The following is a 26,714-nucleotide window of genomic DNA, read 5'->3' as shown; positions in this document are numbered from 1 at the left end:
AAAAAAGCTCTAGCCAGGCATGGTGGCACATGCCTTTAATCCCAACACTTGGGAGGCAGAGGCAGGTGGATCTCTGTGAGTGTGAGGCCAGCCTTGTCTACAGAGCTGGTTCCCCGACAGCCAAGGCTATACACGCAACCCTGTTTCAGAAAAACAAAACAAAAAAATCTGAAAAAATATTTGAAAATTCGACTATTGCTCAGTGGTAGATTGCTTAGGCCTGTACCCTAACACCACAAACAATGGCATGTGTATTTTAGAATCAATTGCAGGGTATAGTGGTAGCAACAGAGTGGTAAGAGCATTCAGTACAGTAGATTGAAAGACTGGGTTGGCAGCCTGGGATCATACTCTGCCTCCAGAGTGCTCAGTGTCTTGGGTTTGCCTCACCTTAGACCAGGAGGGAGCACTTTCCCAGATATCTGTTTGATGGGATATGGGATTATTGGATTTGAAGCTAACAGAAGAGGAGGAAAAATCCCAGGACTGGGTTTCAGATGACCTTGAAGTCTACAAGTCAGACTAGGAAGATTTTACGCCGTGTCCTTACCCATTTCTGAATCTCAGGTTCCCCTGCTGGAAAACAAGGGGTTGAAATAGATGATACCCTTCAGCTCTGACCTTCTGTGATGCACTCTCAAGAATAATAATTAAGTAATTGAGGTTTATGCATATAGCATATTGCTCATAGTTCTTTAATATCACTTAGGTCATCCTGTTTTGAGTTCTAGTAAATTGTATCTGTGTCTAATGTCTGTCTCCTCTACCAACTGTTAAGTCCTTTGAGGTTGTGTCTGATTCATCTCTAGGTCCACCCACTGGGCCTGGCACAGGCAGGTCTGAGCACACACCTGTGTTCAGTAGACATCTGTGGAATGAAATTGCTTCAATAAATGACTAATATGTATAGAGTCATTGGCACCCATGTGATTTGGAACTGCTGTGTGTCACAAATGTGAGAAGAGTCAATAAAGCTAGAAGAAGGGAATAGGCAGAATGGTGGATCCATCTGGAAAGGCTTTTTTTTTTTTGAGACAAGACTTCTGTGTAGCTCTGGCTGTCCTGGAACTCACTATATAGACCAGGCTGGCCTCAAACTCACAGAGATCCACCTGCCTCTGCCTCTCAAGTGTTGGAATTAAAGGCATGCTGGAAAGGCTTCTTGGAGGAGGAGAATGTTAAGCTGAAGAACATTCATCCCGTATTCTTTTTCTTAGTCTTTCATGAGCTTTCCCCAATCAGATGAGTCTGTACTAGTAGTACGTGTTACAGCTTATAAACAACTGAGAGACAAGGATACCCACAGAACCTGGATATTCAGAAGTGAGAGGACATAGGGAAGGTTTTGTTGTTTGTTTCCTATAGTGAGGCTCTAGTTCCTAATTAGCTGAGGTTGACCTTGAGCTCCTGGACTCTTGTAGGATATTTGTACACTGTGTAAAGATATATTGCTGTCCAAATGGGACAAGCAGGATGCAAAAGAAAGGACTGCTGAAGTTTGCCAAGACAAGGCAGGAAGGCCCTTCATAAAAACTTGCTTCACAGAAAATTCTGTCAGATATGCTAGGCCTGTAGGCCAAAATGGATGCCCCAACATTGCAGAGGAACCTTGGGTGACTGTCCAGGCAGCCAGCTGTTTCTGTCATTTCTCACATTTTTTGGAAGTTGCTTGCTTGCACTTCCTGTTTACTCAGGTAATATTATTTCCTTCTTGGGTCTCTGAGGGAGTTCAAGACTAGATAGTTATAGTTTTTCTTGTCCAGACTCAAAAAAGAAATTCACTAAAGAGGTGTAAAGTGTAAAAGGTTGAGAGACATCAAAAGATAGTTTTAGGTGGTAATGTAAGTTAGGATACAAAGTGAATTCGGTACAAGACGTTGGACTCACCAAGACAGGATAGATAATGGAGTACTTTCTCTGAATTTGTCAAATGCAAATGGACTAGACATTGTTGATGTGTTTATTGCCTGTATATATTTTATCTAGTTATTGTATTTATTGTATATAGTTTTTCTTATATTAGTTATAACCTTCTTTATTTTAGACAAAAAGGGGGAAATGTGGTGGTTTTTTGTTTGTGATCTAACAAATAAAGCTTGCCTGAAGATCAGAGTGCGGAGCTAAGCCACTAGTTAGCCATAAAGGCCAGGCAGTGGTGACACAAACCTTTAAACCCAGCACTTGGGAGGCAGACGCAGACGGATCTCTGTGAGTTCAAGGCCACCCTGGGCTACACAAGATTGATTCAATCTAAAAGAGAAATAGAGCCAAAAAGTGGTGGCACACACCTTTGATCCCAACACTCGGGAGATGGAGACAGGAAGTGATATGGCTGGGTGGAGAGAGGAATACAACACAGGAGGAGACAGGAGCTCACTCTCTTTCAGGCTGAGGAGTTGGCAAGGTAAGAAGAGGTGGTGGCTGTAGCTTGCTCTTTTGTCTCTCTGATCTTTTGGAATTTACCCCTATATCTGACTCTGGGTTTTTATTATTAAAGCCAATTAGAATTCTTGCTACATATAAAGGGTTAATTTGAGTTTTAAGAGTTAGTGAGACAAGCCTAAGCTAAGGCTGAGCTTTCCTAATTAATAATGTCTTTGTGTTGTTATTTGGGAGCTGGCTGGTGGGGCAGAGAAAGACTTGTTATATATGGGCTTCAGTGTGAGGCCCGAATTTCCACATAGAACCTGAGAAAGCTGAAAAAAAAAATAATATGGCTCCTTTAAGAGGTGCTGCTGTACAGCAGAGCACTTGAGCAGCTAGCATGCTAAATAGAAACAAGCTAAGTAAAAAATGCCTGGGTGGTACAGGCACCAACTTCCTAGAACTGAGGCAGTTAAACACAGCTCCCAGTTAATCACAGCTCTCAGCCAGGCCCATGGGCTTAACACTGGGCTTTCACAGACCCAAGGAGGGGGCGGATCCAACCACCAGAGCCTCACAGCAGAGGACCTAGTTACTACTTAGTAGTTGAAATTTGGCTCACATGATCAGAGAACACTACAGGCGCACAATAAAACAGGTCCAGAACAACAACAACAAAATTTAAACAGGTTACAATGTTCATGGGTGCATAAGAAAGAAAAGAAAATGAGTATAGGCAGTTGTAGGGAAAAAATAGTTTAAAAATAACTAAGTAAAGTCTTTAAAGAAAGTAAAGTAATATAAAAAGAATAAGCCATGTAAAGATGGGAAATACACAGGGAGTCTGGACCCTGTATGGTGTTGTGTTGACTTTGAATTTTTTTTTTTTTTTGTTTTGTTTTTTTGTTTTTCGAGACAGGGTTTCTCTGTGTAGCTTTGCGCCTCTTCTGGAACTCACTTGGTAGCCCAGGCTGGCCTCGAACTCACAGAGATCCGCCTGGCTCTGTCTCCCAAGTGCTGGGATTAAAGGCATGCGCCACCACCGCCCGGATGACTTTGAATTTTTTGAATGCTGATGAACAAATGGCAGCTGCTGGGAGACATGGGATTGTAAAAGGAACAGCTGAATAAACCAGGCTAGATACTTTACGGATATCTTAACTTTAAAATGGAATTCAGAAACTGTATTGTATTGGGGGAGAGGTTATACTTTTGTTTTCACAGGAAATGAAAGACTGTGGATTCCTTCAAAATTAGTAGAGACCAGATTTGATTGGGGAAGACTCCCTGAAAATTTTGGCTACAGACATAAAGAAATAAACCTAGAAAAACTACAAGACAGATAACACATATGTTGATCCCTTGACATGGGAACAGCTCTGAGACTGGATGGGACTTATGACTTATTATTACATGCCATCCTTTCATATGGCATGGACAGAGGTTTGGATATACAGTACAAATGGACTTCTAAAGTTGACAGATGCCTTTTACCTGCTCAAACATAGAACAACAACAACAACAAAAAAGCCCATCTTTACCTGACTTGTGCAAACCACACATTCCATACTTGTGTTAATACAGATATATATGTTATCTTTAAAAGTTTATGTATTTTCAAAAAAAGGACCAGATAACAATGAAGACAAATAGCACAGATGACCCAGCCTCTCAGAATGTCTCTGTTGCAGTTTCCTCAAAATTCTGCATCCTGAACAACTTCAAAGCTGCTAGCTGAGATGATCCAGCCTCATAGACTACCCAGCCAAGATTTCAAGCTCTACACTTGCCCATCACACAGAGACTAAACAAAAAATAATACAGCTAGCTCTCCCAGGATTTGACCATTATCCCAATTTTCTCAGGGTCCCCTGAAGATGCCATTGCCCCCAGACAACTGGAAGTTTTAAGAATATGACAGCCACATTCCCGAAAGGTGGCGTGGGTGGTTTTTGGTTGTTTGATGGGTTATGAATGTTTGTCATCATTTAGGGGAGTTGGTTACAAGTTGTTACTGGTCATGGTAAGGGAGGAAACTATGTAAGGAAGGTTGGATTCAAAAATCTCTTTCTTAAAAAAGAAAAGGGTGGAATATGGAAAGGATAGAATAAAAGGGTAGATTCCGAGATCAGACGAGATCGGGCGCGTTCAGGGTGGTGGTGGCGGCGGCGGCGGCGGCGGCGGCGGCGGCGGCGGCGGCGGCGGCGGCACACGCCTTTAATCCCAGCACTCGGGAGGCAGAGGCTGGCGGATCTCTGTGAGTTCGAGGCCAGCCTGGGCTACCAAGTGAGTCCCAGGAAAGGCGCAAAGCTACACAGAGAAACCCTGTCTCGAAAAACCAAAAAAAAAAAAAAAAAAAAAAAAGGGTAGATTTTTGAATCTACTTTAAACTAAAAAACAACTATTAATCTCAAATAGTTTACATTGGTATGGATTTTTGTATATTGATACAAATTTAAAGTTATTTTTGTTAGAACATACTGTATATATGTTTCTACGCTTGCTTAAGGTTTTGTACCTATGCAGCTCATTTAAAAATGTAATGTATAATTAAGAAATATAGGTTAGTCATTAGTCATCTATAGTGGTCAAATTTGTAGCTATGTTAGGTATATTTTCAAGGTTAAACAGAGATATATTTTAGATAGATAGGTGGTTTTCAAACACTTTAGAGACCTATAGAATATAGCATTTAAGATGTTTTAATAACTTATGGCTTTTTATAATGTGAGACATGTCTGTTCCTGGCAGCACCAATTCACTTCAAAAAAGGATGATGGGCATCAAAGAATCTCCATATGGAGTTTGCTTTTTTTTTTTTTTTTTTTTTTTTTTTTGGTTTTTCGAGACAGGGTTTCTCTGTGTAGTTTTGCGCCTTTCCTGGAACTCACTTGGTAGCCCAGGCTGGCCTCGAACTCAGAACTCACAGAGATCCGCCTGGCTCTGCCTCCCGAGTGCTGGGATTAAAGGTGTGCGCCACCACCGCCCGGCTTGGAGTTTGCTTTCAATGTGGCAAGCTAGCTATTTGGACATGAAACTGCCCTTTTCTCAACTGCTGGCAGTATACTGTCCAAATTGGACAAGCAGGACACAAAAGAAAGCAACTGCTGAACTCTGCCAAGACAAGGGAGAACAGTTCTTCCAAATTCCTGCTTCACATAAAAGTCTGTCAGATATTCTAGACCTGTAGGCCAAAGATGGATGCCCCAATGTTGCAGAGGAACCCTGGGGTGACTGTTCAGTCAGGCAGATGTCTGTGTAATTTCTTAGTTTTAGAAGTTGATTGCTCTGTATTCCTGTTTAGTCAGATAATAGTATATCCTTCTTGGGTCTTTGATGGGACTAAAGACTTGATAGTTATAGTTACAGTTGTCCTTGTTACCAAATTCAGAAAAGAAACTCACAAAAGAGGTATAAAGTATATAAGGTTGAGAGACATAAAAGCTTAAATTATTTATCTAAAAACATGTTTTGAAGTCTAAAAAGATAGTTTTTGGTTGGTTATACAAGTTAGGATAGAAAGTAAATCAGGTATAAAACTTTGGACTCACCAAGTTAGGATAGATAATTTTCTTTTGAATTTGACAATACTAATGGACATTGTGAATGTAATTCTTACCTGATAATTATTCTTTTTTTTTTTTTTTTTTTTTTTTTTTTTGGTTTTTCGAGACAGGGTTTCTCTGTGTAGCTTTGCGCCTTTCCTGGAACTCACTTGGTAGTCCAGGCTGGCCTCGAACTCACAGAGATCCGCCTGGCTCTGCCTCCCGAGTGCTGGGATTAAAGGCGTGCGCCACCACCGCCCGGCTCTGATAATTATTCTTATTGTATATAGTTTTATTATGTTAGAATTAAAAACCTTTCCTTTTTATTTAGACAAAAAGGGGGAAATGTTGTGGGATATTTTTACACTGTTTGAAGATATATTGCTATGATTGGTTTAATAAAGTGCTGAATGGCCAATAGCTAGGCAGGAGGTATAGGCGGGACTTCCAGGTAGAGAGAGAAAGAGGAGGAGGAATCTAGGCAACTCAGGAGAAGTGAGTCACACAGAGGAAGCAGGATGAGCAGTATGGAGATAAGGTAAAAAGCCATGAGGCAAAATGTAGATTAATATAAATGGGTTAATTTAAGTTATAAGAGCTAGTAGGACAAGCCTAAGCTAAGGCTGAGCTTTCATAATTAATATTAAGTCTCTGTGTTGTTATTTGGGAGCTGACTGGTGGGACAGAGAAAGACCCATTACAGCTTAGCAGTTAAGAGTACTTGTTGCCCTTGCAGAGGACCCAGGTTCTCACAACCATTTCTAACTCCAATTCCAGGGGATCTAATGCTGTTTTTGAACTCTGAAGGTACCAGGCATATACATGGTGCACATGCAGGCAAACACATTCGTACATGTAAAGTAAAAAATAAATCTAAAATAAAATAATAAGTCAGGTAGTGGTGGTACACACCTTTAATCCCAATACTCAGGAGGCAGAGGCAGGCAGATCTCTGTGAGTTCAAGGCCATCCTGGTCCACAGAGTGAGTTCAAGGACAGGCTCCAAAGCTACACAGAGAAACCCTGTCTCAAAAAACCAAAATAATAATAATAATAATAATAATAATAATAATAATACCAACAATAATAAACTAATAAAAGACATCTTAAGCAGGCAGATATCTAAGTTGGAGGCTAACTTGGTCTAACTTAGAGAGTTTCAGGACAGCTAAGGCTACATAGTGAAATCCTGCTTCAGAAAGAGAGAGAGAAATCTTCAACAAGTATTACACAAATCAGAGTATTGTAAGAGTACACCACAGATTTACTTTCTGAGTCATTGTTTCATTTATTTATTTATTTATTTATTTATTTAGTTAGTTAGTTAGTTAGTTAGTTAGTTAGTTAGTTAGTTGAGACAGGGTTTCTCTGTATAGCCCTGGCTGTCCTGGAACTCGTTCTGTAGACCAGGCTGGCCTTGAACTCATAGAGCTCTGCCTGCCTCTGCCTCTGGAGTACTGGGATTAAAGGCATGCATCACCACCACCCAGCTTGTTTCATTTAAGATGTGAATGACAAATGTCTTGATGGATTGTGCAGATGAAGTAAAGTATACTTGTGGAATGGCAAATTGGCCATTGGTACATCAAGTAAGCATTGATTTCCATACACCAGTGACATTTTCAAGCCCCCCACCACAACCACTTTCTCTATTTCTTAAGTCAAAATGCTAGAGTTGACTTTAGTACCCCTCAAATTGAAGGGTCCAGAGACAGGGGAAGAAAAATATCCTGGATGATCTCACCTGAGCTCTGCTGGTTTCCCAAACAGGTCTTCCCACCCCTAGTCCCCAGTAAACTCCAACTCCTGTGGTTTACCAGTGGCCGGCAGGGTGTTCTGAGCTTTAGTCTACTGGCTAACTACTTTACCCCTACTGGCTAACCTGAAATCTAAATTCTCCTTCATCCCTGATGTGGCTTCAGGGAACTCAGCTTTCTCTACGCTCCTCTTGATCCCTTGGCCTTTCTCAGCCTGCCTGAGAAGTAGACAGTCTCTTCATTCCTTTTCTTTATCCATCTTGCTAAAGACAAATTCCTTGTCCTGTTTTGTGGGCTTTGATAGCAAGGACGGGACACAGCAGAGGGAAGTAACAAGGGAAGTGACAAACAAAGCTCAGGTCACAGTTTTTTGACTCTCTTGAGGAACGCAGTAGATGGAGGGAGTGGGTACAATGATCATGCCCGGTTCTCCAGGAGACTCCTTCCTTCCAGGCAGCTAGAACAATAGTCATCCTGTTTCTCTGACAGAACACCTTTGCATTTTTCAGATGGGTGGTACCCACCTGGCATAATCCCTTTTTGAGAAATTCCTCTTCTTCAGGAACAATTCAACTGTATAGATGTCCAAATAATTCAGTATTCCCTGTCTCCTCCTCCTCCTCCTTCTTTCCTCTCTTTCTCTCTCTCTCTCTCTCTCTCTCTCTCTCTCTCTCTCTCTCTGTCTCTCTCTGTGTGTCTCTGTCTGTCTCTCTGTCTCTGTCTCTGTCTCTGTCTCTGTCTCTCTCTCTCTCTCTCTCTGTTTTTGTGCAGAGACCCACCTTCTGTAGCCCAAGTGTCAGGATCAAATGTGAGTGCCACCATGCCCTGTCTCCTCTAATTTTCATCTTTGTCATTTACTTTCTATGCGTCCCTGAAAAGGTTACAATTTTAGCATAACTTAGATATGTGTCACACTTTTTAAATCTATGTAAGAATTCCCTGAGGCAGGCAATATCTCCCTTCATTTTATAGATTAAAAACACAGCCTCCATGTAGGAAAATAGGACTTAGCAGAGTCTTAATTTAAACCTTTATAAAATGAATCAGAATTATGTGACATCATCAGATTACTCTGGGTGTTAATTCTGCCCCATGCTCAACGGGGCAGTAACTTATGTTTATTTTACCTAGTGCTGTATTCGCATTGTCTGGCTCAGTGACTACTAGTTGAAGGGATAATTGGATGCAGTGTGTTTAACATAATCTCTAGCCTACAATAGTGCCTACCAGCTGGGCATGATGGCACATACAAGTAAGTGTTTAGGAGGTGGAACCAGGGAGACCGATTCATTTTTTGGCTATATAACAAATGAAGGATGGTCTCGGCTCAAAAACAAAAACAAAAACAAAAAACCAAAAAAAAAAAAAAAAACCAAACAAACAACAACAACAAAAAACAAACAACAACAACAAAAAAAAACACTCCACCACAATTTAATCTTTAAAAAATTTAAAAAGTGTTTTCCAAAGTCACAGCCATTAATTAATCATGATCAATCTTGATGCCTTACCTGAACTCCCAATACATCACAAATCTAGATCCTTTCTATTACTCCAGTATTGCTCAATCATACCTATTCCTCAGGTTCTGTTCAAGTTCACCCATCTAATAAGATGGTGAGGAGAGATGACTCAGTGTCCTTACTGCACCTGCAGAGGCCTCAGGTTTGGTTCCCAGAACCTACAAGGTGGCTCAAAACCACCTGTAACTCCAGCTTCAGGGGTCAGATGCCCTCTTCTGGCCTCCACAGGTCACAGGTACCAGGCACACAGGTAGTGCATAGACACACATGCAGGCAAAACACTCATACACGTAAACAATAATTAAATTCAAGTGTGACAAGGTGAGCTGGGTTTTCTGTGCACGTCTGCCTGGCTACCTCCCCGGTCTAGCTTCTACTTCTTCAATCTGTTCTCAACATTATCATTAGGATGATTTGATACCTGTAAATTTAGTCCATTTTGTTGTTTTGTTTCCGAGACTGGGTTTCATGTAGCCCAGGACTGGCCTCCTATTCATTCTGTAGCTAAGGATGACCTTGAACTCCTTATCCTCTTGCCTCTACCTCCTGAGTACCGGGATCATTGAGTACATTATAATACCTAACATACGTAGTTGATCTTGGTGTAATTTTTTAATGGCTCTGATGTTCTTTATAAAGTCAATATTTATTGAGCGTATTATGCTAGACACTATTCTGATTGCTTTATATACATTAAATCATCTACTTTTTTTAGACAGAGCCTTACTCTGTGACCAGGCTGGCCTGGAATTCACTCTATAGGACATGTTGGTCTTGAACTGATAGCCATTCTGCTCTATCAGCCTTTCAAGTACTGAGATTTCAGGTGGGAGCTCCCGTACAGCTTTAGCTCATCTGAGCTCTATGGAACCCTTCCTTTTTCAGAGGAAAAGCTAAGGCCAGAGGGAGATCAAGGCCAGGCAGGCTAAGTGACTTGCTTAGAAGTCACACACCAGTGCTCGCTTTGGCAGCACATACACAAAAATATGAATGCTACAGAGAAGATTAGCATGGCCCATGCGTAAGGATGAAATGCGAATTCGTGAAGCATTTCATATTAAAAAAACAAAAACAAAAAAAAACTCACACACCAGAGCTCAGATATGAATGTAGGCAGTCTGAAGCAGCCCGCTTGCTTCTTGCCCTCCCAAACTGCGCCTCTGCACAGCCTCATTGGCTGCTTCTAGGCGATTACTTTTTTATGCTTCCTCACCTACACTTGTACAATTCCTTCTCAAGACATTACTGAATTATGAATTATCTCTCTCTTTTTTTTTTTTTTGGTTTTTCGAGACAGGGTTTCTCTGTGTAGCTTTGCGCCTCTCCTGGAACTCACTTGGTAGCCCAGGCTGGCCTCGAACTCACAGAGATCCGCCTGGCTCTGCCTCCCGAGTGCTGGGATTAAAGGCGTGCGCCACCACCGCCCGGCTGAATTACCTCTTCTTATACAGAGTAGGAAGTGGTTATTTTGAATAGATGCTCAGTAATGTTGAGTGAATGAATGAAGAGTCACAGTAAGATTCAAGAAATGGGGGCTGGAGAGATGACCCAGTGGTTAAGAGCACTGGCTGCTCTTCCAGAGGTCCTGAGTTCAATTGCCAACAACCATATGGTGGCTCACAACCACCTATAATGAGATCTGGTGCCCTCTTCTGGCCTGCAGGGATACATGTAGGCAAAACATTATATACATAATAATTAAATAAATCTTAAAAAAAAAAAAAGATTCTGAGGCCAGCCTGGTCTACAGAGCAAGTTCCAACCAGGGCTACACAGAGAAACTCTGTCTCAAAAAACAAAGAACAAGCAAACAAACAAAAAGAAGTGGGGTTGGGTGGCTGGAGAGATGGCTCAGTGGTTAAGAGCTATTGCTCTGCTCTCCCAGAGGACCTGGGTTCAGTTCCCAAATGGCATCTCACAACCATCTGCAACTCCAGGTCAGGAGATCTGATGCCCTCTTCTGGCTTCTATGGGCAGGACCAGGTATGAACTCAGTGCACACACATTCAGGCAAGCAGAAGACTCATGCATATAAAATAAAATAAATAAACCTTAAAAAAAAGAATAAAAGAAGTGGAGCTTGGAGGCAGAGGCAGGAGGATATCCATGAGTTTAAGGCCAATCTGGTCTACATAGTGAGTTCAATCCCCAGGACCCACACAGGAGGAGAGAACTGACTCCCAAAAGCTGTTTTCTGACCGTCCAGGTATACCATAGCTCCTATGGGTAAGGGTAAGTACACACACACAAATGTATTTTTAAGAAAAAGATTCAGGGGCTGGAGATGGCTTAGTAGTTAAGAACATTTACTGCTCTTTCAGGGGACCAGAGTTCAGTTCTCATCACCCACCCTGGGTGGCTCACAACTTTCTATAATCCAGTTCCATAATCCAGCTTCAGGGGATCTGATTCCCCTTTTGGCCTCTGCAGACAATCACACACATTTGGCATATATACAGAAACACATACATACATATATATAATCAAATAAAAACATCAAGAAGCAATTCTGGAACCAGAGAGGATTCTGTTTGGAGAAGCTAAGCTAAGCAGCCAGACATGGATCATTTCTCAGTAACAACTGTACTTCCTATTTTGGACACCAGGGAGTGCCACTACTAAAGCATGCCAGACAAGGATTGCTAAACCTTTCCAAGCAGATCTAGAACGTGTGTGTGTGTGTGTGTGTGTGTGTGTGTGTGTGTGTGTGTGTGTGTGTGTGTGTAGGGTCCTGTGAGTGGAACCCAGATTATTGGGAACATATGCCAGGCAAGTGCTCTACCACTGAACTGTATCGATCCAGACCTCTTCTATCTTTGTGTTGAGACAGTATCTCATACAGCCCATGCTGGCCTTCTAACTGGCTCTGTAGCTAAGAATGGCTTTGAAGCCCTGACCCTCCTTTGTTCACATCTCTTGAGTGCTCATATCAGCTGAGTGTCACCACCTGACTGATGTCATTAAAATTTTTGAACATATATACAATGGGATTGCATTCACTGTAAAGAAGAAATTACAACATTTGCAGGATAATACATAGGATGAGATCATCATATTAAGCAAAGCAAACCAGACTCAGAAAGACAAGTATTGTATAATTGTTTTCATATGCAATCTATATCTATATCTATATCTATATCTATATCTATATCTATATCTATATCTATGTAGAACATGAAAGTACAAAGGGGTCAGAGAGTGGTGGAGGAAGGACTTGGGAGGACAGGAGAGAAGAATTGAATATACATCACATGAAAGCAGAAGGCGTATCATTTGGGGAAGGAAGGGACTAGCAAGAAGGGAAGAGGCTAGGGAAGGACAGGAGGGGGCTAATAAGAACAACATATGATATTTCTGTAGGAAAATGATAAATAAAATACACTACTTTGTATGCTATCTAAAAAACTTACCAAAAAACAAAAAAAGGGGGCTGGAGAGATGGCTCAGCGGTTAAGAGCACTGGCTGTTCTTCCAGTGATCTCCTCTTCCAGAGGTCCTGAGTTCAATTCCCAGCAACCACATGGTGGCTCACAACCATCTGTAATGAGATCTGGCGCCCTCTTCTGGCATGCAGGCAGAACACTGTATACATAATAAATAAATCTTTAAAAAAAAAAAAACAAAAAAAAACAAACAAACAAAAAAAAAAAAACAAAAAAAGTATACGACAAAAGTTTAAATCCAGGTTCTCTAGCCTACACCAAAGTCTGGTTTTGTAGGACAGCCGCTGGGTAAACACTGCAATCTGGAAACCTCAAAGCATTTCAGGGTAACCTAAATTCAGGATAAAAAATTATAGTAATTAATCTACTCTCGCAAGATTCCCGAAAGTTGTTTGCATCCATGTACCATTTCTCAGGTACCATTATATTCCTTCTCAGGTCTTTGATGGGATTGAAGACTAGCAGTTATAGTTACAACTTACTAGATAGAACATATTAAGTATTAGATTCAGGTTCTTTATGATAGGACACCTTTTGGAAGGATCTTTGTAACATGCCATTTACCTATGCTCTATACTTCTCTGGACTTTAGTATGTGTTTCTTGCTTGATATTGTTTGCATTGGTTGTACTTCCATCTTATCTAGGTCATTATCCCTCATTATTCCTGGACAATATTTGATAACCATTCCTTTGTATATAGTCTTGTATTAGGTTAGAACTTTCTTATTTAGACAAAAAGGGGGAGATGTAGTGGGTAGCCATTCCAGCTTTGATCTGGAAGTTCCAACCCCCATTGAGACTTCGGCAACTGTCACGCCTACAAGGCGGGGCCAAGGGAGGCGCCGGGGGACCCGAGATCTGGATCGGCGGGCGCTCTCTCTGTTGCGGGACCCTGGACTGGAGAGGTGGACTGAGCAGAGCTCCAGAGAACACCGCTGGACTGTGATACACCTTCCCCAGACTCCACGACCTACCTATTCCTTAATTTGTAAGTTACGCCATTAAATAAATCTCCTTTTAACTACGTGGAGTGGCCTTAATAATTTCACCAATAAAAAATAACACCATACTGGGTGTAGTGGCCCACGTCTTTAATCCCATCACTTGGGAGGCAGAGGCAGATGGATCTCTGAGTTCAAGGCCAGCTTGGTCTACAGAGTGAGTTCCAGGACAGTCAGGTCTACACAGAGAAACCCTGTCTTAAAACAAAACAAAACACAAATAAAATCTTTCTTTTCTCTTTCCCTTTTTAATATTGTTTCTCTGTGTAGTCCTGGATATCTTAGAACTCACTCTGTAGACCAGGCTAGCTTTGAACTGCCTGCTTCTGCCTCCCAAGTGCTGGGATTAAAAACATGTGCCATCACTGCCCAGCTAATATATATATATATATATATATATATATATATACAATTTTTTTTATAGGCATTGGTGACTTTGCTTTCATGTATGCCTGTGTGAGGATGTCAGATCCCTTGGAACTGGACAGTTTTGAGGTGCCACGTGGGTACTGGGAATTGAACCCTGATCCTCTGGAAGAGCAGTCAGTGCTCTTAACCACTAAGCCATCTCTTCAGTCCCCTGGCTAAAATCTTAATATTTAATATTATTTTGAGATGGGGGCTTCATTATGCTTCCCAGGCTGGTCTCAAAATCCTGGACTCAAGTCTTCCTGCCTTAGCGTTCTCTGTAGTCATGACCATGGGTACATACTGTAGCACGTGGCTTTGTGGTGCTGGGAGTTGTGCGTGCTAGGCAAGTGCTCTACCACTGACCTCCATCCTCAATCTTGGAAAGATTTTTAAGTGTACAGGCCAGCCATGTTAAGTATTACACGCTCACACAGTGGCAAGTGGCACAACTAATTGCCACAACTCTTCCTCTTGCAAAACTTAAACGTGCCAATGAACAGCTCACGGCCCTCCTTCCGCTAGCTTTAGCAACTCCTGTTCTCTAGTCTGTCTCTGTGAATTTGACTCCTTTAGGAAACTATATAAATGGAATCATGTTTTTTTTTTTCTTTCACAATTGGTTTTACTAACATATTGTTCCAAAGATCCACCTATATAGTATCATGTGCTGCAATTTCGTTTCTCTATTTGTGTGTGTGTGCACATGTGTGTGCACATGTGTGTGCATGTCATGGTATGCATGTGGAGGTCAGAGAATGACTTGTGTAAGTTGGTTTGCACCTTCCACCATGTGGAGTCTGAGGATTGAACTCAGGTCGTCAGGTTTGGCAGCAAGCAGCAAGCACCTTTATTTGCCAGCTCTTTAATTTCTTTTTCGTTTTTTTAAAGACTCACAATAATACTGTATTTTGTTTATTCCTTCACCTATCCGTGTATCCTTGTGTTGTTTCCACTTTGTAGTTGTTTTAAATAACATGACTGTAAACATGGGTGTATAAATATTTCTTCCAGACCTAGCTTTTATTTTGAATCTAAACCCAGAGGTAGAATTACTAGATTATTTGGTAGTTCAGTTACTATTTTTAAAAAAATCACTTGATAAATGTATTTGAAGTTTTTTTTTTTTTTTTTTTTAACTTTTTTTGTAGTTTAGGCTGGCCTCAAACTCACTAAATAGTTAAGGATGACTTTGAATTTCCTAATCCCCCTGCCCCCAGCTCCTGAGAGCTGGGATTATAGCTGCATACCATGTTTAGTTTTATGTAGTGTTGAGATTTGAACCCACAGCTTCATGGATGCTAAGCAAGCACTCTCTCAACTGAGCTATGCCCCCAGTCTCTAGTTTTAGTTTTGAGATGACATTTTAGCCTCATAGGAAATGTAAGTAGTTCTGAAAAATTCATCTTCTTAAGTGTGAATTGTTAAGTGACTGACCTTGGATTCTTGCCATTAAGCCCAAGGCTTTTATCTTTATTATTAGGAATTGAACTCATGGCCTTACACATACTAGATGGGTGTTCTACCAATGAGCTGTATTCCTACTTCTCATATTACTTCTTTTAAAAATAATTTTTCTTTACTTTTATGTGTGTGTGTGTGTGTGTGTGTGTGTGTGTGTGTGTGTGTGTGTGTGTGTGTGACTGTATACCACATGTATTTAGGTATTTGAAGATGCCAGAAGAGGGCTTTAGATCCCCTGAACCTGGAGTTTCAGGTGGTTGTGAACTGCCTGACATGGGTGTTGAAATAAACTCCAGTATTCTGCAAGTGGCAAGCACCTCCATACATCTCTTTAGCTCTTTACTTTTTATTTTGAGACATGGGCTAAGTTGTCAAGGCTGGCTTTGAACTCTTTTTGTAGTCAGGACAGGCCTTAAATAACTAATCCCACTTCCTGAGCCTCCTGAGTAGCAGGGATTACAGGCTTGTTCCACCAGGCCTCGAGACACCAAAGCTTTCTCTCTCAAGCTAGTAATGCACTTATGCTCCCACAGAAATAGTGGGGTGGTTAAGAGAAATGATCTAGTTACTTTTGAAAAGAACTTTGTCAAACATGCATTACTTTGCTGTTTCAGGCTTGTCTTCTTAACCAAACAGGCAGATCTGATCAACAAGGCTGGGGGGGAGGTTAATGTAGGCTATAGGTGTATCCTACGCAGCCTATATAAGTTTACTGATTTTTGTGATGCTGAGGATCAAATTCAAGTCTTCACACAAGCAAAGCATGTGCTGTACCACTGAATTACATATTTTATCTCCTGCTTGTCTGTGTGTGTGTGTGTGTGTGTGTGTGTGTGTGTGTGTGTGTGTGTGTAGACCAGAAATCAGTCTTGGGTGTCATTCTTCAGGAGCCATCCACTGTGGGGTTTGTTTGTTTGTTTTAGTTTTTCGATACAGGGTCCCTCTGTGTAGCCTTGGCTGTTCTGGAACTTGCTTTGTAGACCAGGCTGGCTTCGAACTCACAAGATTGCTTGCCTCTGCTTCCTGAGTGCTGAGATTAAATGTGTGCACCACCACTACCCCCACTGCCTGGCTGTTTGTTTGTTTAGAGACATGGTCTCTCATTGGCCAGGAGCTTGCCAAGTATGCTGGGTTGGCTGGCTAATCAGCCCCAGGAATCCACTTGCTTCCACTTCCCCAGCACAGGTGTGTGTGTGTGGGGGGGAATGGGGGTGCTCACAAGCACATTACCATACCAGATCATTGAGTTTATACAACAAGCACCTTACCCAGTAAGCCATCTCCACAGCCTGGTTTTATATTTTTAAAGTTAGTTGCATGTAAAGGAACAGAACAACAACAAGAAGAACAACAAGCTTTTTGTACAATAATTAAAAAAAGATATTTGAACTGGAGAGATGGCTCAGTGGTCAAGAACCATACCACCTCCTTTTTGGGTAAGAGGATCTGAATTTGGTTCTCAGCACCCACATCAGGTGGTTCAAAACCTCCTGTAACTCTAGCTAGCTCCAGAGGATATGATGCACTTTTGGTCTCTGTGAGCACCTGCATACATCTGGGCATGCACACACAGAGATATACACATGCTCACAGAAAGAAATATAAAATAATAGTAATAGTAATAGTAATAATAATAATAATAGTACTTACCTGGCAGGGGAGACTTACCACTGTACTACAGATGTGTTGACCCCCATGATTTCAGCAGCTCTGCAACACTCAATTTGTAATAGCAGGGGACTGCATTCAAGATTTCCCCTTAAAAAGTTTTTACATTGGGGTTGGGGATTTAGCTCAGTGGTAGAGCGCTTGCCTAGCAAGCGCAAGGCCCTGGGTTCGGTCCTCAGCTCCGGTGGGGTGGGGTGGGGGAGTTTTTGTATGTATGTATGTGATTTTCTTTTTTCTTTTTATTTTTTTATTTTATTTTATTTATTTATTTATTTATTTTTTGGTTTTTCGAGACAGGGTTTCTCTGTGTAGCTTTGCGCCTCTCTGGAACTCACTTGGTAGCCCAGGCTGGCCTCGAACTCACAGAGATCCGCCTGGCTCTGCCTCCCGAGTGCTGGGATTAAAGGCGTGCGACACCACCGCCCGGCTGATTTTCTTTTTTAAAGGAACATGCCCTGTGAAAGTGAAATAAAGTCTCCTCCTTGTTTTGTTTTTTTTTTTTTGTTTCTTTCTTTTTTTTTTTTTTGAGATTTGGTTTCATATAGTCCAGGCTAGCCTCAAATTCACTATTGTCCTAGTAGGGTTTCAATTGCTGTAGAGACACCATGACCACAGCAACCTTATAAAGAAAAACATTTAATAAGGTGGCTTACAGGTTCAGAGGTTCAGTCCATTATCATCATGGAGGGAAACATAGTAGCATACAGCCAGACATGGTGCTGGAGAAGGAGCTGAGAGTTCTACATCTTGACCCAAAGGCAACAGGAAGTAAACTGTGACACTGAGTATAGCTTGAGCATAGGAGACCTCAAAGCCCACCCCCACAGTGACATACATCCTCCAACTAGGCCACACCTACTATAACAAGGCCACACCTCCTAATAGTGCCATTCCCTTTGGAGGCCATTTTCTTTCAAACCACCACAACCATGTTGCTGAGGCTGGCCTTGAACTCCTTATCCTCTACTTCTACCTCTCAAGTGATGGGATTATGTGTGACTATTAGTGGCCTCTTTTTCTTTTTGAGACAGGTTCCCACTATATGGCCCAAGCTGACCACAAACTCATGGTCCTGCTTCAGACTCCAAAGTGCTAGGATTATACTCATGTGCACATTAATTTGATACATGGTCTTACTCTGTATCAGATGGTCCAGAACTCACTGAGTAGCTAGGCTGGTCTTGAACTTGGGGTAATCCTCCTGGTTTAGCTTCTTAAATGCTGGGGTTACAGGTGTGACCCACAATGCCTGACAAATCTTACTTTGTCTATGTGTGTTGCTAGGGATCAAACCCAGAGCCTTGTGCATTCCCAGCCCTTTTCTATTCTGTCTGTCTGTGAGTTTTTCTGTATTGTGCAATGCCAGTTTTTGTTTTTAAATTATTTTTTTTTCAATGTGCTGAGAATTGAACCCAGGGCCTTGATGTGGGAGGCAAGTGTTGTGCTTAAGCTCCAGCCCTCATCTCTCTTGAGTTTTATTTTATTTTTAGGTGTGTGTGTACCTGTGTGCCTGTGGAGGGCAGAAGAGGGCGTTGGATCTCCCCCAGGGCTGGAGATTCAGGTGGTTATGACGGACCTGCTATGCATCCTCTGAAAGAGCACATGCACTCTTAACTGCTGAGCCGTTTCTCCAGCTCCTCTGCCATCCTTTGGCAACAATCTTCTGATACTGAGGCCACCTTCCTGCTTTCTGATCTGTAGTCCCCTCCACTCACTGTGACTCCTACCCAATCATGCAGTCGTACTACCTACTGGTTCATTTTGCCACTTGAGTTTGAAACCTGGCTGAATCTAGGTCAGGGGATTGCCTTTTGTTTCTGGCTAATTTTCCAGTATACAGCTGTCACTCAATAAATACTTGAGTGATCAAATGAACTAGCTTTTGCTAAGTATTTATTATGTGCAGGGTATACATCTCAGAGACGAATGATCTGTGAAACTCACAGTTACAACTCTAGTGGGAGGGGCAGACATACTTATGGTCTAACTCTGACTGCAGAATGATTTTGATGGGGGATTCAGGTAGCAGTTTCTTTCCTCTTTTTTTGGGGGGGGGGTTTGAGACAGGATTTTACTGTAGCCCTGGTTGTCCTGAAACTGGGTCTTTTTAATTTTTGGTTTTTTGAGACAGAGTTTCTCTGTGTAGTCCTGGCTGTCCTGGAACTCACTCTGTAGACCAGGCTGGCCTCGAACTCACAGAGATCCGCCTGGCTCTGCCTCCCAAGTGCTGGGATTAATGGTGTGCGCCACCAAGGCCTGGCTGGGTAGCAGTTTCTTTTAAAAGTTTTTTTACATTTATTTGCGGCACGTTTTCTCCTAGGATGTGGGTTGTGGACTGGAACTCAGGTTGCCTTGGTGGTGAGCTCTTTTACTCACGGAGCGCTCTTGTCAGCCTGAGGGTGGCCTTTTTTTTTTTTTTTCTTCTAAGACAGAGTCCTGGAACTCACTTTACAGACCAGGTTGGCCTTGAACTCACAGAGATCCTCCTGCCTCTGCTTCCCAAGTGCTTGGCATTAAGGGCATGAGCCACCGTCTCCTGGCTAGGTCGGCCTTTCTAAGGAGCTATTCAACCGTGCCTAGATTAAGAAGAAGTTAGCTTTATTGGTGGGCTGGGTGTGGGGGAAGTAAGACGAGGAGGGTTTCGTGTAGAAGCAACAGCAGACACAAAGGCTCTGAAGCCTGTGTGATATGTTTGGAAACTTCCTGAAGGCCCACAGATTGTAGAGCGCTTGTTTAGGGTGTCTGAGGTTCTGGGTTTGATCCACTACATTGCAGAAGCACACACACACACACACACACACACACACACACACGAAAAAAAAAAAGACCAGTGTGATGGGAGCTCAAAAAAGTGGGGAGAGTGGTAGAAGATGACGTCCGATATGTATTTTTATATCAACAGCCTAACCCTTAAGCCAGGCAGCTGTTGGGCAAAGCCGTGTTCTGGTCTTCAAAGGGCTTGCTCAGAACAAGAGCTGGTTTATCACTGTCAGGAGAGAGACTGGGCCTAATCCAGTCTCCTGCCCCTGGTGCCAAGGACAGCGGCAGGGCACAGAGGTTTCAGTAAAGATCTGCTGACGGTGTGCTTGAGAAGAGAACAGGAAGTATAGACTTTGCTGAAGGAAGCCAGGGCGGGGTTCTCTGTTTTTTGGGGCACTCATTCTCAAGTCCCTGCTATCTCCTCTAACTGATTCAGAGATGGGAGAGTGAGGAACCGGCCACAGGCTTTATTCCATAAACCTCAAGAAAGTGGGGGCCTGAGGGGCGGGTAGGAAAATGGGTTGCAAGAGCCACACAAGGCATCTGACATAGATCAGAATGTCAGGCTACCTTTTAGGCTACGTACAGGTGAAATATTACCTACAGTGGGAAGGACATTTCATTTTGCTTTTCGGAACAATTTCTTCTGTAAACACTTGTAGCTCCAATGGGCTTGGCTAACAGGCTCCTCAACTCCAGTAACCCTCTTAAGAAAGGGTCAGGGCCACCTAGGAACTAGTCCTGCTTGCAGTACTTAGATGTGGCCACCAGGGACCGCTGCGCACGGGCGACAGGACGCGCGGGTTCCTGAGCCGCAGAAAGGCGGAAACCGATTGGTTGCGAGGCGCGTCGAAAAGGCGGAGCCCGGGAGTCGGGAGTTGGGGGCTGGGAGCGCGCCCCTAGACCAAACCTAGCCGGACTGTAGTCACCTCAGGCGGCTCCCGCTCGGCTATCGTAGCGCCGGGGTTTCTGTTCAACCTGGCTTTACGGTGGAGCCAGGGGAGCCGCGCTGCGGCCCAGAGATCCGGGCAGGGCAGTCGCTGTCACCTCCGTCGCAGGCCTGAGTTACCTGAGCAACTGCGTGTCAGGGGCTCGCCCGCGGGCGGGCGTTAGAGCGGGAGGCTGGGGTGCGCACGGCAGAGGCCGAGGTCCCATCCTTGGCGCGGGGCCGCGGTCCTGACGACAACCAGCGCAGGCCGGGTCCCCGCGAGACCCCGCCGATTGCGGTGGGCTCCGGCCTGCCATCTCCAACAGGTTATTCCGGGATAAGCCGGCTCTGGGGCGGGCCCGGGCTTCGCTGGGGGCCGGGCGGCGCGGGGCGGGCCGGCGGTAGAGCACGCCTCCGCCCACCTCGGGCCCGCCCCGCGCCGCCCTCCCGCCCTCCTGGGAGCCGCTGTCCCGGGCCTGGCCCGTGCGCGTCCGCCTGCTGCACCGGGGCACCAGGAGCCGCAGAGAGGTACGGGACCGGGCGGGGGTGCTGACCTCGGCCTCGGGGAGTCTTAGGATCCCGGAGACATCCGTGTCCGCTGGGGCCTGCAGGTCGCACGCCGAAGCCCTAGCTGCTGCCGCTCACCGCTGGTCCGCGCGGGGCGAGGTCAGGTGCCCCCCTTCCCTCCTCCTCCCTTCTCTCCCTCCCCCCACCTCGGTGCGGGCGGGAGATCCTGCCCGCCTCCTCCCGCAGGGGTGCAGTAGGCTGCGGAGCTGACAGCGGCCCCACAGACACCCTGCCCAAACTCTCCGGAAGCAGCTAGAGCTCAGGCCGCCGAAGCCCCGACGGACCCACTGTTGGACCGGAGGCTCCGGTCCTTCTGCGCCCAAACTTGGAGCACTTGACCTTCGGTTGTCGGAGCGGGCAAGCCCGCAGGTGGCTGGACAACCGCCGTGCCGGGAGGGCATCTTGCCTGGGAATCGTCGGCTGCATTCCCTGACTCTGGGATTTGCTTCTGGGATCCAAAGGTGTCTACATCAGGCGCATGTTGACTGAGACCTACAGTCATGGATGTGTGCGCCCGTCTTGCCCTGTGGCTTCTTTGGGGGCTCCTCCTGCATCAGGGCCAGAGCCTCAGCCATAGTCACAGCGAGAAGAATACAGGGGCCGGCTCCGGGGCGACTTCAGAGGAGTCCACTGAAGCAGGTAAGGCCTTGCTGCGGGCTGGACTGGGCTGGAGGCTTCACTGACGCAAAACTGAGGGGCCCGAAGTGGGCAGATCGGAATCCCCGCACATGTGAGGTTGGTGGAGGATGCACACAGAGCGCTATGTACTCTTAGTAGTCCAAGAAGTTCTTTCTATGTAGCAGTCATGCCTAATGGTACTATTTCCCCTGGACAACTTTCCTTTTCCCTCTTTGGGACGTTTTGGTGGTAGTGAGAAGCCTTTGGGGCACCTTGACTTTTTAGATCAGCAAGGTTAAGGCCCCATTCAGGACTTCTTGTCTGGAAGAGTGGCCTTCCCAGGTGTTAAAATTGCTTTTAGCCAGTTTCATCACTTGAGGGGGTGGGCGGTGGTGGTGGGTTGGCCACTTGGGATGGGCCGGGAAGATCAGGGCTGGGCTGGCTCTGTTTCTCTATAGCCAGGTGTTCAGATGTGCCCCATGTTCTGTTCTAGCTAGCGTGAGAATCCTAGTCCCTCCTTTCCCCGTAGGTAAACTTCTGTCATTAGGAATATCAAAGCAAGACCTTAGGTGGAATCCTGTTTACCACTAGGGAGTTAAATGGCCCTTTCTTGACGTCTCCGTAGTAAAAAATCCTGAGACCACTTGTTGACTTACTCTGTTTCTTCTGAATGATAAGAGTAAGGATTCCACATTATTATTTTTAATCCGTCCCTATTTTTTCTGTATACTTGTGGAGCCTTGTTGGGCAGCAGTAGCTGTGGTATATACCTTTGCAGTAGAAAGGGACTTTTAAAAAATACATTTTTTTTTTTTTTTTTACACATGGCTTAGAAGTCCATCAGTTCTCTTTTTCTATTTCTGTGATCTGTCACTGTGATCTGCCTAAAAACTGGCCTGCAGGCTTAGGGGTAGAGGAATAGTTGGGGTGTTTGAAGGTAGAGGAGCTCAGTTGAGGAGATGTCTCAGTGGGTATTGCTGATACAAATAGGGAAAATATAAATCATGGTGGGTGAAGAGTTTCGTGGACTGCATTTAGTGATAGATTTTTTTTTTCTTGGGATGCCTTCTTTCAGCTTTCTTGGCTGGGTTGGGTATAATTTTAGGTGCTCCAAGGGCTGGTTTCCAGATGAGGCCCCAACTGTCCCTTGTATAAGCATAGATGTTAGGCTGTTGCCTTTAGGGTAGATCATTCCTGCAAAAAGTCCTTCATCTCCACAGGAAGTTTCCCAGGCCTCTGAAATTTAGCATAAATATTGTTTCTTACTGGGCTATGAAGGGAAAGATTGTTGAACTATGAAGTAACTGAGTAGCATTTCTGCTCTTCCAGTGACAGAAATCCTTGTTTCTAATTGATAGTTTATCCTTTTGTTTTCGCTTCAGAATATGTATGTTTGCATAAAATGAATCCTTTTGAGGGGTGTTCTGTATTTTATATCTACACTAAAAGGATGCAGCTTCAAGTTTCAGGCATTAGCTAGCCTTTAGGAAGTTGACTTTTGATTGTGTGTGTGTGTTGCCTAAGGTAGGGAAGCATTCCTCAGGACTACCTCATGACTTGAGTTTATGGAGACATTCCTCATACATCATATTTTAGAGGGCTGGCTGGTTATTCAGATTATGCCATAAAGGCCTCTCTTTTCATCTTTATTTCCTCTTAGTTCAGAAATTGGCTTCCGTTGTTGTAGTAATTATGTTCCAGCAAGGAAAATCTCAAGAGACTCTGAGTGTTGGGGATGCCTAAAGTTTCTGTGGGAATGTGAGTGTCCTACCAGTATTGTTTTGTTACTTGTCTCCTTGGGTCACTGTGGAAGTTTGGCTCAGGCAGGGACTTACTTTTTTCAAAGAAGTAGCTCATAGCCTGGGCTCTGCAAAAGGGTTTGCAGAGAAACTGTAGTAGGGACTCTTACGGCCTTTCCAACCCCTCTGTGTCCATGAAACACAGGAATTTTACTTGTCAAAGCTGTCATCCCACCTCTCTCTCTCTCCCTCTTCTCCTTCTTTTGAGATAGGGTCTTCAGTAGCCTAGGTTGGCTTCAACTTAAAATGTAGCTGAAGCTGGTCTTGAACTCTTGCTCTTCCTGCCTCCACAACTTAAGTACTGGACTATAGGACACAAGACACCATACCTGGCCAGCTACCACTTTTCTCAGCCAGATTCAACCTAGCTGGTAAATTTGTGTGCTCTGGAAAGCTTGTATTTTACAGTTACGTGACTTACTCTGCAAAACCTCACAAAAGCCCTCTTAAAGTGCAGGGAAGGGTAGTAATCCTCATTTTTACACGTGAATAAATGCCTTGGGCTATCAAGATGGCTCCAGGAAAGGCTCTGGCTGTGCATATCTGGTGACCTAAGCTCAACCCCTGGAGCCCCGGTAAAGGTGCACAGAAAGAACTGACTCCACAAAGTTGTCCTCTGACTTCCATATGTGCAGGCACATGTGTCCACAAATGCACATCGTTCATGTACACACACACACACACACACACACACACACACACACACACACACTAAAAAATTAAGAGAGAGAGCGACTGGGTTCTTTGTATTTGAAGCAGTGCTCTGATGCTTAAGTCCTGGACTACTTCCATCTTCTCAGGTCCTATCCTGTTAAAGGAGTGCTAGGTGGGGCCTAGAGAATGTTGCTCTTCTCCTGGCAATTAGGCAGGTCCTGGTGACTCTGTATTTGAGGTCTAAGAAAAGGGGTGCTTTTTTTTCTCTTGGGGAGTGTGTTGATGAAAGAATTCCACCCCACCCCCCATTTTGGATGTATATGCAACCCATTTCCTTTTAGTCAGTCATAAAATTTGATTCTAAGGATTTTATTAAAATCTTTATGGTGGCCAGGTATGGTAGCACATACCTTTAGTTCTAGCACTCAGGAGGCAGAGGTAGAAGCAGCTGAATTTCTGTGAGTTCTAGGCTAGCCTGCTCTACACAGTGAGTTCCAGGCTGATAGGAATGCATGCAGAAGACTGACTTAAAAAAAAGTTTATTGTGCACTAGGGGTGTAGTGGTAGAGTGCTTGGGTAGTGTATGAAAGGTCCTGGGTTCCATGTCTGGCACCACTTTTAAAAAAAAAAAAAAGAAAGAAAGAAATACTTACTGACTTCCTGGTCTACACCAAATACTATTAAAACCCAGCTGGGCAGTGGTGGTGCACCTTTAATACCAGCAGCAGTCAGGAGGCAGAGGCAGGTGTATCTCTGTGAGTTCGAGGCCAGCCTGGTCTACAAAGTGAGTTTTAGGACAGCCAGAGCTGTTACACAGAGAAACCCTGTCTTGAAAAACCAAACCAAAACATAAAAAAAAAAAAAAAAAAAAAAAAAAAAAAAAAAAAAAAAAATCCTGACCAGGGGCTGGAGAGATGACCCAGCTGTTAAGAATACTTGGTGCTCCTGCAGAGAATCCGGGTTCCATTTTCAGCTCTCACATGATCGCTCACAACCATTCTTAACTCCTATTCCAGGGGCTCTGCTAACCTCTTATAACCTTTGAGGGCACCCAGCATGCAGTTGGTGCACATAAATGCAGGCCAAACACTTATACACATAAAATAGAAATAAACAAATCTAAAACAAAACTCTGACCATGGGGGCTGAGGTTATTGGTAGCTTAGTTGATAGAGTGCTTGTCTTGAATGCATGATATCCTGGGTTTGATCTTCATTCAATACAAAACCCAAACCAACCCACCCATCAACCAGACCAACAAAATCTCTGAATGCTGAGCCTGCAGTGCTCTCATTGGGCAATGGAGAGAACATTCCTGTCACTTTTTGCTTTTTTAAAATACCTGAACACCAGCCGGACGGTAGTGGCGCACGCCTTTAATCCCAGCACTCGGGAGGCAGAGGCAGGTGGATCTCTGTGAGTTCGAGGCCAGCCTGGACTACCAAGTGAGTTCCAGGAAAGGCGCAAAGCTACACAGAGAAACCCTGTCTTGAAAAACCAAAAAAAAAAAAAAAAAAAAAAAAATACCTGAACACCTAGCTGTATTAAGTCATTTTTTAAGGCAAGATCTGTTTATTGCTGTGTTAGTCTAGGGCCTACGTTTTTGAAGCTGACTCAGAATGAATACCAGGGACCTCTAGACTCCAGGGTCATTGCTTTCAGAAACTCAAATGTTTTCTATAGAATGTGTATTGTGTGAGAGACCTCAGGTGAGTCTGGAGTTGTGGCTACCATGATAGGTGGTTTTGAGGGTCTCTAACTGGTTTAGCTGGAATAAGGTCCTGGAGGATAGGCACTGTGCAGAGTGCAGGCTGTCTTCTCAATCAGCCTCTTTGGAGTGGCGGGTCGGAGCCTAGCCAGCCCACCCAATTAGTTGCTGCTGCCTCCACGGCTATAAATGGCCTGGCCATCTTGGTAGCTATGCTAATTTTAGCTGAGGGTGGCTCCTGGAACTGGGCTGGAGCCAAGAGCAGGTGGGTGGGGCTTGGTTGAAGCTAATACCCTGGGCTGGCAAGAGGGACTTGCTATCCTGGGGCAGCAGGGCCGTATTTACTTCCAGGCCTCAGCTCTGACAATCACCTTTAGCTAGGTTAATTGATTCAGCAAACACTGAACAGTGCCAGCTCATATGGTATTTATTCAACAAGTGTTTGAATGACTGCTCTGGGTCAGTTACTGTGTATACTTTCTGTGGGGATTTAAGGATGAATGAA

The 26,714-nt window shown here is 44.0% G+C and overlaps 1 protein-coding gene and 1 non-coding gene across 5 annotated transcripts in view; both read left to right on the top strand.

Annotated features, from left to right (window-relative positions):
- The first annotated feature begins 10,144 nt into the window (after positions 1-10,144).
- Positions 10,145-10,251, top strand: LOC128095748 (U6 spliceosomal RNA). Its single transcript, XR_008213360.1, has one exon. It is a non-coding gene; the product is annotated as a U6 spliceosomal RNA (small nuclear RNA).
- A 10,549-nt stretch (positions 10,252-20,800) lies between these two features.
- Stim1 (stromal interaction molecule 1) overlaps positions 20,801-26,714 on the top strand; it is a 176,297-nt gene continuing 170,383 nt past the window's right edge. For 2 of the 4 annotated variants that reach the window (XM_052714496.1, XM_052714499.1), the window contains exon 1: positions 20,803-22,069. In XM_052714496.1, the coding sequence (XP_052570456.1) occupies positions 21,931-22,069 (139 nt within the window). In that variant the 5' untranslated portion in view covers positions 20,803-21,930. Of the gene's footprint in view, positions 22,070-26,714 lie in introns of all 4 variants that reach the window. The other 2 variants (XM_052714497.1, XM_052714495.1) reach the window with 2 other exon arrangements.

This window comes from Peromyscus californicus, unplaced genomic scaffold, assembly GCF_007827085.1.
Source record: "Peromyscus californicus insignis strain IS unplaced genomic scaffold, ASM782708v3 Scaffold_4__1_contigs__length_199733344, whole genome shotgun sequence".
Taxonomy (NCBI): domain Eukaryota; kingdom Metazoa; phylum Chordata; class Mammalia; order Rodentia; family Cricetidae; genus Peromyscus; species Peromyscus californicus.
The sequence above is the reverse complement of the archived record's forward strand: the minus strand, read 5'-3'. Positions and strand labels throughout refer to the sequence as shown.